We start from the raw sequence: 14291 nt of genomic DNA, 5'->3' as shown, positions 1-14291 counted from the left end.
GTGAAGACTTTTCTGAAAGTACATTTGAGGGCTTCTGATGTCAAGTCTGATAATGATTTTTTAATTACATTCACTTTTATGTCATTTTGTAGTTTTAATTTTAAATTTATTTTTATTAACTTAAAGCATGTCACTAGCACATTACTTTTTTCACCACTATTCTGGCCATTTAAAAAAATCTCAGACAACTTCGATTTTTCAGAGTCCTAATTGACTGAGGATATATTGATAGAAGAGGAAAAGTTGAGCAGAGAACATTTATTTCCTGGGTGTGGGGCTGAGGAACGCCTAAGAGAGAGGCTGCGCATTGGTTGAGACATTTCTTTCTGATTACCACCAGGTGGCAGCACTGACTCAGAACGACTGGGTTTCTGCCCTGAATCAGAAGGAAGGGAAGGTTTAGAGGCAGGGGACAATATTATGCCCTTTCCCTCTGTCTCCCCCTTTCCCTAAATTGGATGTCATAAGGCAGGGAATGAAGCACATCTTCGTTATATTTTATTATCTGATCATTTTATTGTTTTTTTTTTTTCTTTCTGTGCTTGTAGTTCCTTCAGAAACAGGTAACGTTTTTCTGCCATTCACATTGTATTCTTGCTTCTTGCTTTTATAATGCTTTTGCTTCTTATCATAGAGGATAATGGAAAATTAATATATTCTGACTTTATGGCATTGGAAAATCTGCACACAAATTCACACAATTGCAATTAGATTATAGCCAGTTGATTTTCTGAATTTTGCAGAAATCCTGGCAATAACATTTTACTATTTAATACCAACAATGATTTTTCAAAAATCCAAACATGGCTGTTAATAAAATAACATATTGAGGATTTACAGTAGTAGATACTGGTAATAGTGTAGAATGGAATATTCAGGTCTCACTTCCTTCTAACTAATGATACTATGTTGACCTGAAATACAGTATTTAGGAGCAGGCTTTTCCCTGCCATCTTGACACTTTAGCCTCATTTTGCTGATTCTCTACTTCTGCACATCTTATGCACGTCTTTCCCTAAACCGTTTGCTTATCTTTATTTATTTATTTTTTGGGGGGTATTTATATCAACTTTATTTCAACTTTGCATATTTTTTATGACATGTGCATTATTGTTTCATCGCTTTCAAACCTGCCTCATGTTTTTCACAGTTAACTTTGATTTATTCTTGTGAGCAGACTTGAATCAAAGCACTACATTTACTAATGATGGTAGATTCTTCTGAAGCTCTTTTTTTTTAAATCTTTATTGGAGTATAATTGTTTTACAATGGTGTGTTAGTTTCTGCTGTATAACAAAGTGCATCAGCTATACATATATCCCTATATTTCCTCCCTCTTGCGTCTCCCTCCCACCCTCCCTATCCCACCCCTCTAGGTGGACACAAAGCACCAAGCTGATCTCCCTGTGCTATGCAGGTGCTTCCCACTAGCTATCTATTTTACATTTGGTAGTGTATATATGTCCATGCCACTCTCTCACTTTGTCCCAGCTTACCCTTCCCCCTCCCCGTGTCCTCAGGTCCATTCTCTATGACTGCGTCTTTATTCCTGTCCTGCCCTTAGGTTCTTCAGAACCTTTTTTTTTTTCTTTTTTAGATTCCATATATATGTGTTAGCATATGGTATTTGTTTTTCTCTTTCTGACTTACTTCACTCTGTATGACAGTCTCTAGGTCCATCCACCTCACTACAGATAACTCAATTTCGTTTCTTTTTATGGCTGAGTAATATTCCATCGTATATATGTGCCACATCTTCTTTATCCATTCATCTGTCGATGGACACTTAGGTTGCTTCCATGTCCTGGCTGTGGTAAATAGAGCTGCAGTGAACATTGTGGTACATGACTCTTTTTGAATTATGGTTTTCTCAGGGTATATGCCCAGTAGTGGGATTGCTGGGTCACATGGTAGTTCTATTTTTAGTTTTTTAAGGAACCTACATACTGTTCTCCATAGTGGCTGTATCAGTTTACATTCCCACCAGCAGTCATTTGCTCATCTTTAAAAAGGGTCTTTCTTTGGGGGAAATTTTTAAATTAAGGAATATCATTCCTTACTAACAGATACATACTTTTGTGTTTTCCCTCCCCCGCTTTTCTGCCCTGAAAGGAAAATGTGATGCTAAGTAACAACCTGTGAGCAGTTAATTCCTTTATAAGGTTGGTATTGTAAACAGAAGGTTTAAGATGAAAATGTAGCATTAAAAAAATTAGGTTGTTTAATAATGGCCTCTTAATACCACCTAAATTGTAATTAGCAGAGTATAGCTTGGTTCAGTGAAGTTTTAAATGCTTGCTTTTTCACATTGGCTCCCTGTTTGGGATTCTTTTTGATTTTGTTTAAAATACTACTGATAGAAATATATTTAAGCTATTTTTATTGTATATTTCAGTTTTTCAATTTGAGGACAGCTTGGCTCAGTCCCTAGTCTTTCCTAAATACTTTGACGTAACACACGTACCCTACAATGATAAAAGTCCATTTATGTGATCTGTTAAAAAAAATCTTCTATTGTTCTGGGTTTTAATTTCTTGAATAAAAAAAATATTTAATGCTGGGTTTCCATCTAAGTAAATGCTTTACTCATTTAAATACATGCTTTTCAAAAACTTGTGTGATTAAAACATTAACAGAATCTTAAATATGAATTAATAATCCCACTACTTCTTGTAGAACAGCGGTCCCCAGCCTTTTTGGCACCAGGGACCAGTTTCGTGGAAGACGATTTTTCCAGGGGTGGGTGGGGGATGGTTTTGGGATGATTCGAACGCATTACATTTATTGTGCACGTTATTTCTATTATTATTACATTGTAATATATTATGAAATAATTATACAACTCACCATAATGCAGAATCATTGGGAGCCCTGAGCTTGTTTTCCTGCAACTAGATGGTCCCATCTGGGGGTGATGGGAGACAGTGACACCCGAAGTGTGTTGCTTATGTCCAGTCTACTCTGTGATCTCGTTTTGGTTGCTGTCACTGCAGAAAACCCCGCTTCACAAAGATAGGATGTTGGAAATGGAAGCAGGCTTTTCAGTGCTTTTGTGGCAATCTCAGGATATTGCACCTTGACTTTAATAATCCAGAACGTATGGAGATTTGAAGTTGTCTCAGACATACTTTTAAGGCCACTGTCATTTGCGATCTCAAGCAGTTGATCCTCTTCTAGCATGAACAAAGTTGATTCATGTCGTTTATTCACAAATGGGTCGCGGATCCATTCCTTCCCAGTTCGGGGGTCTTTTGTGTTTGGGAAGTAATGCTCAAACTCTTTTGAAAGCTGAGATAGGTGATCATGCACCAGCTAGGAGAAAGAAGACCCTGGCTCAGTTTCTTTCAAAATCTCTGCTAATGTTTGAAACATGTCAAAAATCCCAGTGTTCACTTGTTGCCCCCATAATTCCAATTCAGCTTTGAATGCAGCCACTTTATCTGCCGACTTGAACACAGTTATTCTCCCTTCAAGTGACAGATTGAGTTTGTTGAGCAGGTTGAATATGCCACACAAGTAAGCAAGTTTTGCGACCCATTCTGTGTCACTGAAATGTGCTGCCAGTGGTGACTGTTTTTCTAAAAGAAATCTCTGGAACGGCTCTCATAACTCAGAAACTCTGGCCAGTGATCTACCTTTAGAAAGCCATCTCACTTCTGCGTATAAGAGAAGACGTGTGTGCTCTGCGTCCATCTCCTCACAGAGCTGCGTGAACAGACGTGAGTTAAGGGCATGTACTTTAATGTGGTTGATCATTTTAATCACATCCTGCAAAATGTTAAGTTCAGGTGACATTTTTTGGCTAGCCAGCATTTCTTTATGGATGACACACAGTGTATAGACTCACATTCAGAAGAAACCTCTTTGATCCGACTAGTGAAACCAGAAAACCGTCCAGTCATGGCAGTCGCTCCGTCCGTGCATATACTGACACAAAATGACCAGTGGAGTTTTCCTGATGTGTAATCATTCAAAGACTTGAATAGTTCTGCAGCTGTGGTGTTGGTTGGCAACAAAAGTGCACATAACATATCGTCACGCACATCCTCCTGAAAATTATATCGCACAAAAACAAGCGTTGTTGCCTTGTCAACATCGGTAGACTCGTCAACCTGGATTGTGTACCACGGCGACTCATTAATCCTCTCTAACAATTGTGCCTCAACATCCTCTACTATTTTATCAATTCATCTAGTTATAGTGCTAGCCGAAAGAGGAACATGTGCCACGTTTTGAACTGCAGCCTCTCCTAAAAGTTCACGACAAATGTCCTTAGCAGCAGGCAGGATCAACTCTTCACCAGTAGTAAAGGGCTTCTTAGCTTTAGTAATGCGGTTTGCCGCTAAGAATGATGCTCTCAGTGCAGACACATTTGATGAAGTGGTGGCCTTCAGTAATTGCTTCTGTTCTTCGTGTTCACGTTTTTTTTTCTTTTGAAAAACTCCAAAGACTTGTCTTTTAATGCAGGGCGCTTGGTCTCCATGTGGCAAAGCAGTTTTGAAGGTTTCATGGCTTCGTTGGATAACTGGTCACCACATATTATACAAGTGGGCTTGGAGAATGTGAATCACCTGTTGCAATGAACCCGTAATTTAAGTAGGACTCTTGGTATTTTCTTTTCAGTGCAACTTTCTTTTTGTTGGCAGTCTCAGAGTCTTCTGCTGTCTCATCATTGGGTCTTTCCCCCTTTTCAAAGAAGCTCTCCAGTGATGTTTGTTTTCTACTCATTTTGGCTAGGGTTAGCTTGTGGGCTTACCAAAACTGTGACTGAGACAAGTGCACAGTGCGGGAAAGAGGCGCAGACGGAAGTGGTAATTAAAATAATGGGCGGGTCACGCACGGACTAAAATAAGTGTCGGATTCTGACTTAAAGCCTGCCACCAGATACAGCTGTACAATTGAAGTACATCATCTCACTTGCCCCTATAAAGCCTGCCACCGGATGCAGCTTAATTGTCACTTGCCACTCACTGACAGGATATTGATATGAGTCTGCAAGCACTTATGGTCTCTGTGCAGTCAAACCTCTCTGCTAATGATAATCTGTATTTGCAGCTGCTCCCCAGTGCTATCATCTCACTGCCTCAGCTCCACCTCAGATCATCAAGCATTAGATTCTCATAAGGAGCATACAACCGAGATCCCTCGCACGCGCAGTTCACAGTAGGGTTCGTGCTCCTATGAGAACCTAATGCTGCCGCTGATCTGACAGGAGGCGGAGCTCAGGCGGTAATGGGAGTGATGCGGAGTGGCTGTAAATGCACATGAAGCTTCTCTTGCTCGCCTGCCGCTCACCTCCTGCTGTGCAGCCTGGTTCCAGTACCGGTTCATGGCCCTGGGGTTGAGGACCCCTGTTGTAGAAGATAACATGACTGGTTTGTAATTTTTCTGTGGTCTAGTTTTCTGTTCTAATTTTGTGAGAATTAAAGTAGGGAATTTCAGCCACCTAATGTAAGTCATTATTTGATGTTTTTCCTGGAGCATTTCACATTCTTGAAAATACATATGGCAAAATCAGTTTTACCAAGAATTTCTGTAACTTTAAGATGATGTAGAGTAGAACTTGACTCAGGCAAGTGTCATATAAAGCCAAGTTTTTAGGACCATCAGTGGCTTACAGCTGAAGATGGCATTATGAAGATAACATCAGTGGTGAGAACCTCTTAGCTTTTCCAAAATGCAGTCATCTTCCAGTGAATGCTAATCCCACTCCCAGCTGAGGCATGCTGCTTTGGGGATCCCCCTTGGTACGCTCTTGGCTCTTATATAATTGCTAGCAACGGGAGCCATGCTGCCTGATAGAGCTGGCAGCTAAGCCCATAGGTGCAGTTATGCTTTTATTCCCTAGTGTGCATGAATACACACCCACATCCACTTATCCACCTGTAGTTTGAGATGAGAGGAGGTAAGAGCTAGCTAGGCTTATTATAGTGCCATGCCTAAATTTGCTGGCTCAAGTTTCTTATTTCACCATCACCTTGCCCACTGGGGAGCCAGTGACAGTTATAGAAAGAGTACCAAATCAAAAATCTATCTGGAATTATCTCTTTTGAAGGAGACACAGGTGTTGATTTTTTCCCTTCCTCCTCCTCCTTGATGGCAGCTTGAAGTAAGGGTGAGGGTATGGTGACTGGGAGCCAGTACTCTCTAGCAGAGCCAGATCAGCAGAAGTATTAACTCCGCAGCCCTGTGCTAGATGATACCTTATAGGTCCAGACATCGAAATGTAAGCTGGTATCTCCAAAGCATTTCCTAACACTGTCATTGCCCAAGTAGACCTTTATTTAGCTGGGTCCTAACTTCCAACTAGAGATTTTCTTTTCTGGACAGCAGCTATGATATAGATAGTTCCTGTCAGGTGAGCATACTAATGCCATTCTGCTCTCACAAGCTAGTGCTTCTCAGTAACATTAGCAGAGGAGGAGAGGATACATTAGGTGAGAAGGTATTGACAGGAAGTCCAGGTAGGCCTGCCACCTGAACCTTCTGGGGACAGATAACACTGTGGGGCCTGAGCTTTGTATTGGAGTGGCTCTAGGGAAATATGGGTTCTGTGTGGGGGTGGGTCACTTCGAATGGCTTTAGTTACTTAATGGCAACAGTATGTTAGGATACTGACCCCTGCATGTAGACGTGGATTTGGAAAGTTAAAAGATCAACATACATTTGGCTGAAGGAGCTCTGAGGGCATATCTAATTACTGGGTCTGTTAAACAAAAGAGATCTTGTTTTAGATGGATTGATAGAAAATTTCTGGATGAATTCTGAAACACAAAGCAATTATTTTTAATACAATTTATGACTTGTGTGAATACATTATAACATTTCATGTGGCTTAAAATTATATGGGTAAAACACACCTTCACCAGTAATCATCTGTGATGCCATTTACTGAATTAAGTTTTTTGAAGGTTATAGTATTAGAAGCATTACACATCTGAAAGCATACTGTTAATGAATGCTATTCTTTCTGTATCAGAAATTCACTTTTCATAATTATCATTTAGCATACATCTCTGTTGATAAATCCATGTATGTATTCACATAGCCCATTGTCTGGTTGTATGATCTTTCAACCAAAACCATCCTTTGCAGATGCTTTTACTGACTCTGCTATCAGTGCTAAAGTGAATGGTGAACACAAAGAGAAGGACCTGGAGCCCTGGGATGCAGGTGAACTCACTACCAGTGAGGAACTGGAGGCTTTGGAAAATGATGTTGTAAGCAAAATCTTTTCGATTAGTCATGTGATGTGGTCATGTGATATGGTATGACATCCTATCACTTGGTTTTAATTTAAGTATGTTGTTGTGAATATATTTAAAGTAGCAGTTTTATTGTGTAAATAGAGACTTCGCCCTAGGTAGTATATACAGAAAAATGTTTCTTTGGGATGCTTATGAATTATTTGTATGTTTTTAAAGTAAGTCCTAATAAGCAACTTAAAAATTTAATTGGAAACCATGGGAAACTAGAAATGCTGGCATGTTTTGCTTTGAGTACTCTGCAGAATAAGGCAGCCTAAGAAAAGTGGTGTCTTGTCTGTTGACTTTACCTAGCGGTGAGGTCAAAGTGTGACTTTTAGGCTTCTTGTCTGTCAGGGAGGCACTCATTATTAAGATATATTGTTAGATTACATTAGAATTAAAGCAATAAGTAAATTTCTTTGTCTTAAAATTAGGAACATTCTCTACAAAAATCTATTTCCAGAAGCCTCTTGGCATATATTATTTTTACTTTTCGCACAACACATCATCTATAAATCAAATACTTAATAATGACTCTGTCATTAGGATTCTGTAAATTCTGTTTCTAAACTGTGGAGATACAAGCAAAGTCTCTTGCCAAAAATGAGTGTTTAGATAGTAAAATTTGAATGGGATGGGGAACTTCCCTGGCGGTCCAGTGATTAGAACTTCACCTTCCAATGTAGGGGGTGCGTGTTTGATCCCTGGTCGGGGAGCTAGGATCCCACGTGCCTCATGGCCAAAAAACCAAAACATAAAACAGAAGCAATATTGTAACAGATTCACTAAAGACTTGTAAGAAAGTGGTCCATGTCAAAAAAAATCTTTAAAAAAAAAAATTTCAAAGGGATGAAGAATCTTTCATTGAATATTACAGAAAAGTCTTATTCAACCAATCTGCGTTTGATGTTTAAGTCGTTGTCTAGTTGCAAAGCTGGAAATACGTAGTCAGCGTATCATTATTAATTTTCAAACTTTTTAAAGAAGCATATATAACTGAATGTGAAGGTTCTCAGGTTTGTGCAGCACATCACCTCTGTGGAGGATATGGAAAAGCAGGCACTCTTTTTTTTTTTTTTTCCTAATTAATAGCGAAGCAGTTAAATTGATAGACGCTTTCTAGAGAGCATTCTGGCAATGTTTATCAGAATTTAAAACACACATACACTTTATTTATTTAATCTACTCTGGGTCTTAGTTGCGGCACGTGGGCTTCTTAGTTGTGGCATGCGGACTCTTAGTTGCGGCATGCATGTGGGATCTAGTTCCCCAACCAGGGATCAAAGCCGGGCCCTCTGCATTGGGAGCGTGGAGTCTTACCCATTGGACCACTAGGGAAGTCCCCACACATACACTTCGGTCCAGCAATTCTACCTCTGAGAATTTATCCATAAGACTTTCAAATAATTATGTATGAGGATGTTTTTAACAGCATTTTATTCTAATAGTGAAAAATAGGAAACATCCTAACTGTCCATCAATAGGGCATGGGTTAAATAGATTTATTGTACCTCCGTTCAGTTGAAGTACTGTATGTCCACTGGAAAGAAAGATATTCTGGGAAGATATCTAAAACTTATTAAAAGAAAAAGGAAGTTGCAGAGAATTTTCAAAAAAGAGAGCTGATGATAATAATCATATTCTTACATATGCACAGAGAATGTCTGGAATTATGCCCAAGAAGTTGTTAATGGTGGTTATCTGTGCACACTGGGATTGTCAGATTTTACTTTTCACTGGATGTCTTTCTGCACTGTTTAAATTTTTTACATGGAGTATATACTAAAAGAGCATATTTTAAAGCTTCCATAAGTAACTGATTTCCTACCCACATGTGTTTGGCCGAAGTAGTTGATTTAGTGGTGGAATTACATTATAGTTTTATCTGGAGTAGCACAGAGGGAGCCAAGGTTAATGGGTGATCTTAGAGGCAAGTTTTAGTCTTGAAATTGCCATCAACATTGCTCAGATGATGCTGTGCCCTCTTCTGACATGGATAATGATAACCCCTTTCTATCAGTCAGACCTGATGATCAGTCAACTCAAAGAGGTTTCAGGTAAATACCTTGTAGAAAGGTCACCGTTAGGGAGTAGGGAAAGGAGAGAACCCTGACCTGAGGCTATTTTATGAAGTAACTAAAATGTTCTGAACTTTTACTAATAACATCTCAAATAATTGTTTCGTATACAATTGACCTTTGAACAGCACAGGTTTGAACCACACTGGTCCACTTATACGCATTTTTTTGCAATAGTAAATACTATAGTAATGCACTATCCCAAGGTTGGTTGAATCTACAGATTTTCGACTATTCCTGGAGTCAGTGACCCTAACACCCCATCCCCTGAATTGTTCAAGGTTCGACTGTAGTTATTTACCAACTTGTAGGGGCTGATGTGTAGAAGAAAGTTTTTCCTTAAGACATTTTTAAAGCAAATTTTTGCCTGTTTTTTAATTTTGCTAGATTTTGCTTGAATAGTATGAGATATTGTTAAGGTAGATATCGACTATAACTGAATTAAAGAAGACAAATACTTTGTCATTTTGAAAAATGAGCTTCATTTTCTTCTAGTCTAATGGATGGGATCCCAATGATATGTTTCGATATAATGAAGAAAATTATGGTGTAGTGTCTACATATGATAGCAGTCTATCTTCATATACGTAAGTTTTAAAAGTTTGCTTTTGTTTTAATACATTTGCCTTTGATTTTCATCAACTTAAATTATGATGTTGAATAAATGTTTCTGTTGGATTTTAAGTTAAACGATTATGTGAAAGAATTATCCTTTTACTACCTACGCTGATAAATTCCCATTAAAACAGGGAAATATAGTTTACTTATACCCTAATTTTTTGCTCTAAATAAATTTTGTTTCCTTTTTACACTGTAAAAACTCTAAATTGGTAAGTGCAGAGGTTATGGGGGACTAGTCAACCAGTTTTGGAAATGTTATATTCCTCCAGGGAAAAGGTAACAGAAGAAAAATCAAGTTTTGATTTATAAATAAATAGATGACTGTAGCTCTCTTACAGTTTTACCAGCATTTTAAACTCTGAACTCTCTTAATAGTTGATTGTGACAGATATGTAAACTATGACTTAAAGAAACTCACTTTGCTTTTTCTTTTCGTCATGTTCCAGGGTGCCCTTAGAAAGGGATAACTCAGAAGAATTTTTAAAACGAGAAGCAAGGGCAAACCAGTTAGCAGAAGAAATTGAATCAAGTGCCCAGTATAAAGCCCGGGTGGCCCTGGAAAATGATGATAGGAGCGAAGAAGAAAAATACACAGCAGTTCAGAGAAATTCCAGTGAACGTGAGGGCCACAACATAAACACTAGGTATTTAAAGGAAATCATGATGCAGTATTTTGGATACACAACTCAAGGTCTGTGTGAGAAGGTGTATTATTATTACTATATTTCATCTTCCTTTAACTTAGCTTAGGTAGAGAATGCAAATGGAGTTGGTTTCAGGTTCTGTTAGAGAAAAGATTACAGTAATCTTGGAAAGTATTTTTTGAGCATCACCTCTGTGGAGCCAAGTGTTGGATATACAGTGATGAGCAAGTCAAGGTCTGGAAGAGCTTGTTAAAGAATAATGAACAGGTTGTGGGGGGAGTACATATAATTACAGTTCATTATGATTTCCTAGATTAGAGGGGTGGTCAAAGTACTAGAAACATGCAAGTGAGGAGGAACTAGCATAACTTTGTGGGGTGAGAGAATGCCTAACAGAGGAGGTGATGTTTTGTGATAGGATAGTAGATCTGTCTGCCACTCAAAGAGACATAAAACAGAGGAGTTCCTTGCATGGTGAAAGACAGGTGAAAGAACTTGTCCAGTTCAGGGAAAACCTAGTTGTTTCATATGTCTGGAATACGGGGTGTATGTTGAGGTTGCAGTGGTAACAGTTGGTGATAGGAACTGAGGTAGTGAAATTCTTCCTGTGTCATGTTAAAAAGCACCCTGTAGATAGGGGATGGCATGAACCAACTATGGGACATTGAGAATTGGCTGAGACATAGAGATCAGTTATTGTATTGAAATAGTTCAAGTGTGAGAACTTGGTAACCAATGAGACCAGAACCAGTGATAGAAAGGTTAGAAAAACCAGGGATGACCCTGAGTTTTATTTGATAACCAAGCAGATTGGTGGTTGTACTGGTAATGGCGGTAGAAAACATGGAGCAAGCTTGAGGAGAGATAGAGTGAGTCCATTTGTGCAATTTACTGCATTTGAGGGGCTCACAGGTCTTCTGTGCATTTATTCATAAACATGTTGAGAAACACCTGCTACATACCTGGTAGAATAAGATACACATTCTGTCTTCAAGGCACTCACAGCTTAGGAGTCGTGATTTGAATTAAAGTGTTCAGGGAGAGATGTTGAGACTGTGAGACTGACAGTGTGGATTTGGGGGATTGATGTTGAAGCCATGAATAACTAATGAACAGCCACCAAGAGAAGAGATCACAAAGAAAACGAAGTAGAGAAAACCAAGGAAGATCAGTTTCAAGAAGACAGATGATGATTGATAGAAACAGCCATAAAGAGGCCAAGTGGATAAGAATGAATACACATCTGTTATATTTTGTCCTTAGCGGGATTATCTGAGGGAAAGGAAAGGCCAGAGGCTAGAGCTTAGAGTAAGATGGAAGAATAAGGGTGTCTGGAAGTGGGGCCATTTGGTTTTAAGTGTTTAACCTTTTAATAACAAGCATTCCCTTCTGCCTAAATTACTTTTAGATATGTTTCATTGGCCTGGTATCTATTAGGATAAAATGATTTAAAGGATCTCTCATTTTCAGGGAAAATAAATATATTCCTCCTGGACAAAGAAATAGAGAAGTCATATCCTGGGGAAGTGGGCGACAGAATTCACCGCGTATGGGCCAGCCTGGATCGGGCTCCATGCCATCGAGATCCTCCTCTCACACTTCAGATTTCAACCCAAATTCTGGTTCAGACCAAAGAGTAGTTAATGGAGGCAAGTATTTTGACCAAATTTGTCAATGTCATTCATCAAATACAGTTTTCTGAATATTTACAGTTTTACATCGTTGATAAGAACATGCATACCTTTAATGATTTCTGTGGAGTAGTTTTCACTTAATTTAAATTTGCCTTTGTGGATATCAAATTAGTAAAATTAGTAAAAATTAGTATGTTATTGGCATATACAGCATTTAGCATGATGAAATACTCATGTATTAAGATAAAGTGCTAAATGTAACCAAAGACATTCACTTGGCAGAAAAAACACTTCACATATGTGAAGAAATTGGAAACTTTGGGTAGGTTCTCAATTTTAAAAATACTGGATGATAAAATTATTTAGATATAGTTTACATGGAAAATCCCAATCTGTGTGAAACACTCAGTGGTTAATATAGATTCATTTTTATGAGCTGTTTGTTTATATATTTATGTTCTGCTTACTTCAAGAAAGGATTTGAGGTAACTTGCAATACAAGACACAACCAAGAGTCATGTGAAGATGGTGAAGAAAAAAGTGCTTAAAAAAAAATAGAAACAACTCTTAGTGTAAGGGTGAATATTGTAGTTTAGCTTAAGTAAAATACAGAAACTTGTGTCTTTAGTAGGAAGATATTTTTTTCTATTCTACCTCTGTATCTAGGTTAAATATAGCTCACGGGTCATGGATCTCTCATACAAGTCAGGGGTATTGGACACAGCAGTGCCATAGACTGTATGGAACCATGGTAATTAATGATACTGTTGGGGGACTTCCCTGGTAGTCGTGCTCCACTATTTACAGTAGCCAGGACATGGAAGCAACGTTAAGTGTCCATCGACAGATGAATGGATAAAGAAGATGTGGCACATATATACAATGGAATATTACTCAGCCATAAAAAGAAACAAAATTGAGTTATTTGTAGTGAGGTGGATGGACCTAGAGTCTGTCATACAGAGTGAAGTAAGTCAGAAAGAGAAGAACAAATACCGTATGCTAACACATATATATGGAATCTAAAAAAAAAAAAAAAACAAGGTTCTGACGAACCTAGGGGCAGAACAGGAATAAAGACGCAGATGTAGAGAATGGACTTGAGGACATGGAGAGGGGGAAGGGTAAGCTGGGATGAAGTGAGAGTGTCATGGACATATATACACTACCGAATGTAAAATAGGTAGCTAGTGGGAAGCACCTGCATTGCACAAGGAGATCAGCTTGGTGCTTTGTGACCACCTAGGGGGGTGGGATAGGGAGGGTGGGAGGGAGACGCAAGAGGAAGGGCGTATGGGGATATATGTATACATATAGCTAAAAAAAAAATAATAAAATGGGAAGCTTTTTAAAATTTATCAGCCTAAAATTAATTTTATCTTATTATTTGAAAGTAGTTATAATGCCAACTCATGGGATTCTATTTATATTACTATTAAAATTGTAATTACTCATGGAAAAAAAAAAAGACTCGGTGCTCCAATGCAGGGGACGTGGATTCAATCCCTGGTTGGGGAACTAAGATCCCACATGCTGTGCAGCACAGCCATAATAATAATAATAATAATAATAATAATAATAATAATAATAATACTGGTGGTGTGTTAGTTACTAACTCAGGGCTAACAGTGGACATTAAATTTTAGGTATTTAAGTTTGGAAAGTTAGAAAAATAGAGAACACTAAGTTTCCAATTTCATTTGTTTTCATTGAGTCTTTCTCCAGAATTCCTCTCCAATGAACACTCTTGAGTATTTTCTATACATTTGTATTGGGGGTGAAATTTCTTTGCTCACTGAGTAAAGAATTTTAGTTGTTCATGAACAGAATTTTCAAAGTAAAAAACCTGAAAGGGGCTGGGAAATGTATGATACTCAAGTGTGTGGAACCCTATGGAGAGGAGACCTGGACTGTTTCCTAAGATTAAGGTAAGTGATATGTCATGTTACATGTTAGCTGTATTTTGACCTGTGCATATCCCTCAGTGTCGGTTTATTTGGTGATGACTGCTTTGTAGTTGCATTGTTTATTAAGCAGTCTCTTAGATGAATGTTTAACTGCATAAAT

General features: G+C 38.3%; 1 protein-coding gene across 12 annotated transcripts in view; it reads left to right on the top strand.

Annotated features, from left to right (window-relative positions):
• ATXN2 (ataxin 2) overlaps positions 1-14291 on the top strand; it is a 131751-nt gene that overhangs the window by 60763 nt on the left and 56697 nt on the right. For all 12 annotated transcript variants that reach the window (XR_009497162.1, XR_009497161.1, XR_009497160.1 and 9 more), the window contains exons 6-9: positions 7096-7220; positions 9821-9912; positions 10393-10590; positions 12061-12239. Coding sequence is in view for 7 of the 12 variants with exons in the window: in XM_059893692.1 (XP_059749675.1) it covers positions 7096-7220; positions 9821-9912; positions 10393-10590; positions 12061-12239 (594 nt within the window). In the remaining 5 variants the exon portion in view is untranslated. The remainder of the gene's footprint in view (positions 1-7095; positions 7221-9820; positions 9913-10392; positions 10591-12060; positions 12240-14291) is intronic.

Source organism: Balaenoptera ricei, chromosome 14 (assembly GCF_028023285.1).
Source record: "Balaenoptera ricei isolate mBalRic1 chromosome 14, mBalRic1.hap2, whole genome shotgun sequence".
Lineage (NCBI taxonomy): Eukaryota > Metazoa > Chordata > Mammalia > Artiodactyla > Balaenopteridae > Balaenoptera > Balaenoptera ricei.
This window is presented reverse-complemented; position numbering and strand designations above follow the sequence as displayed.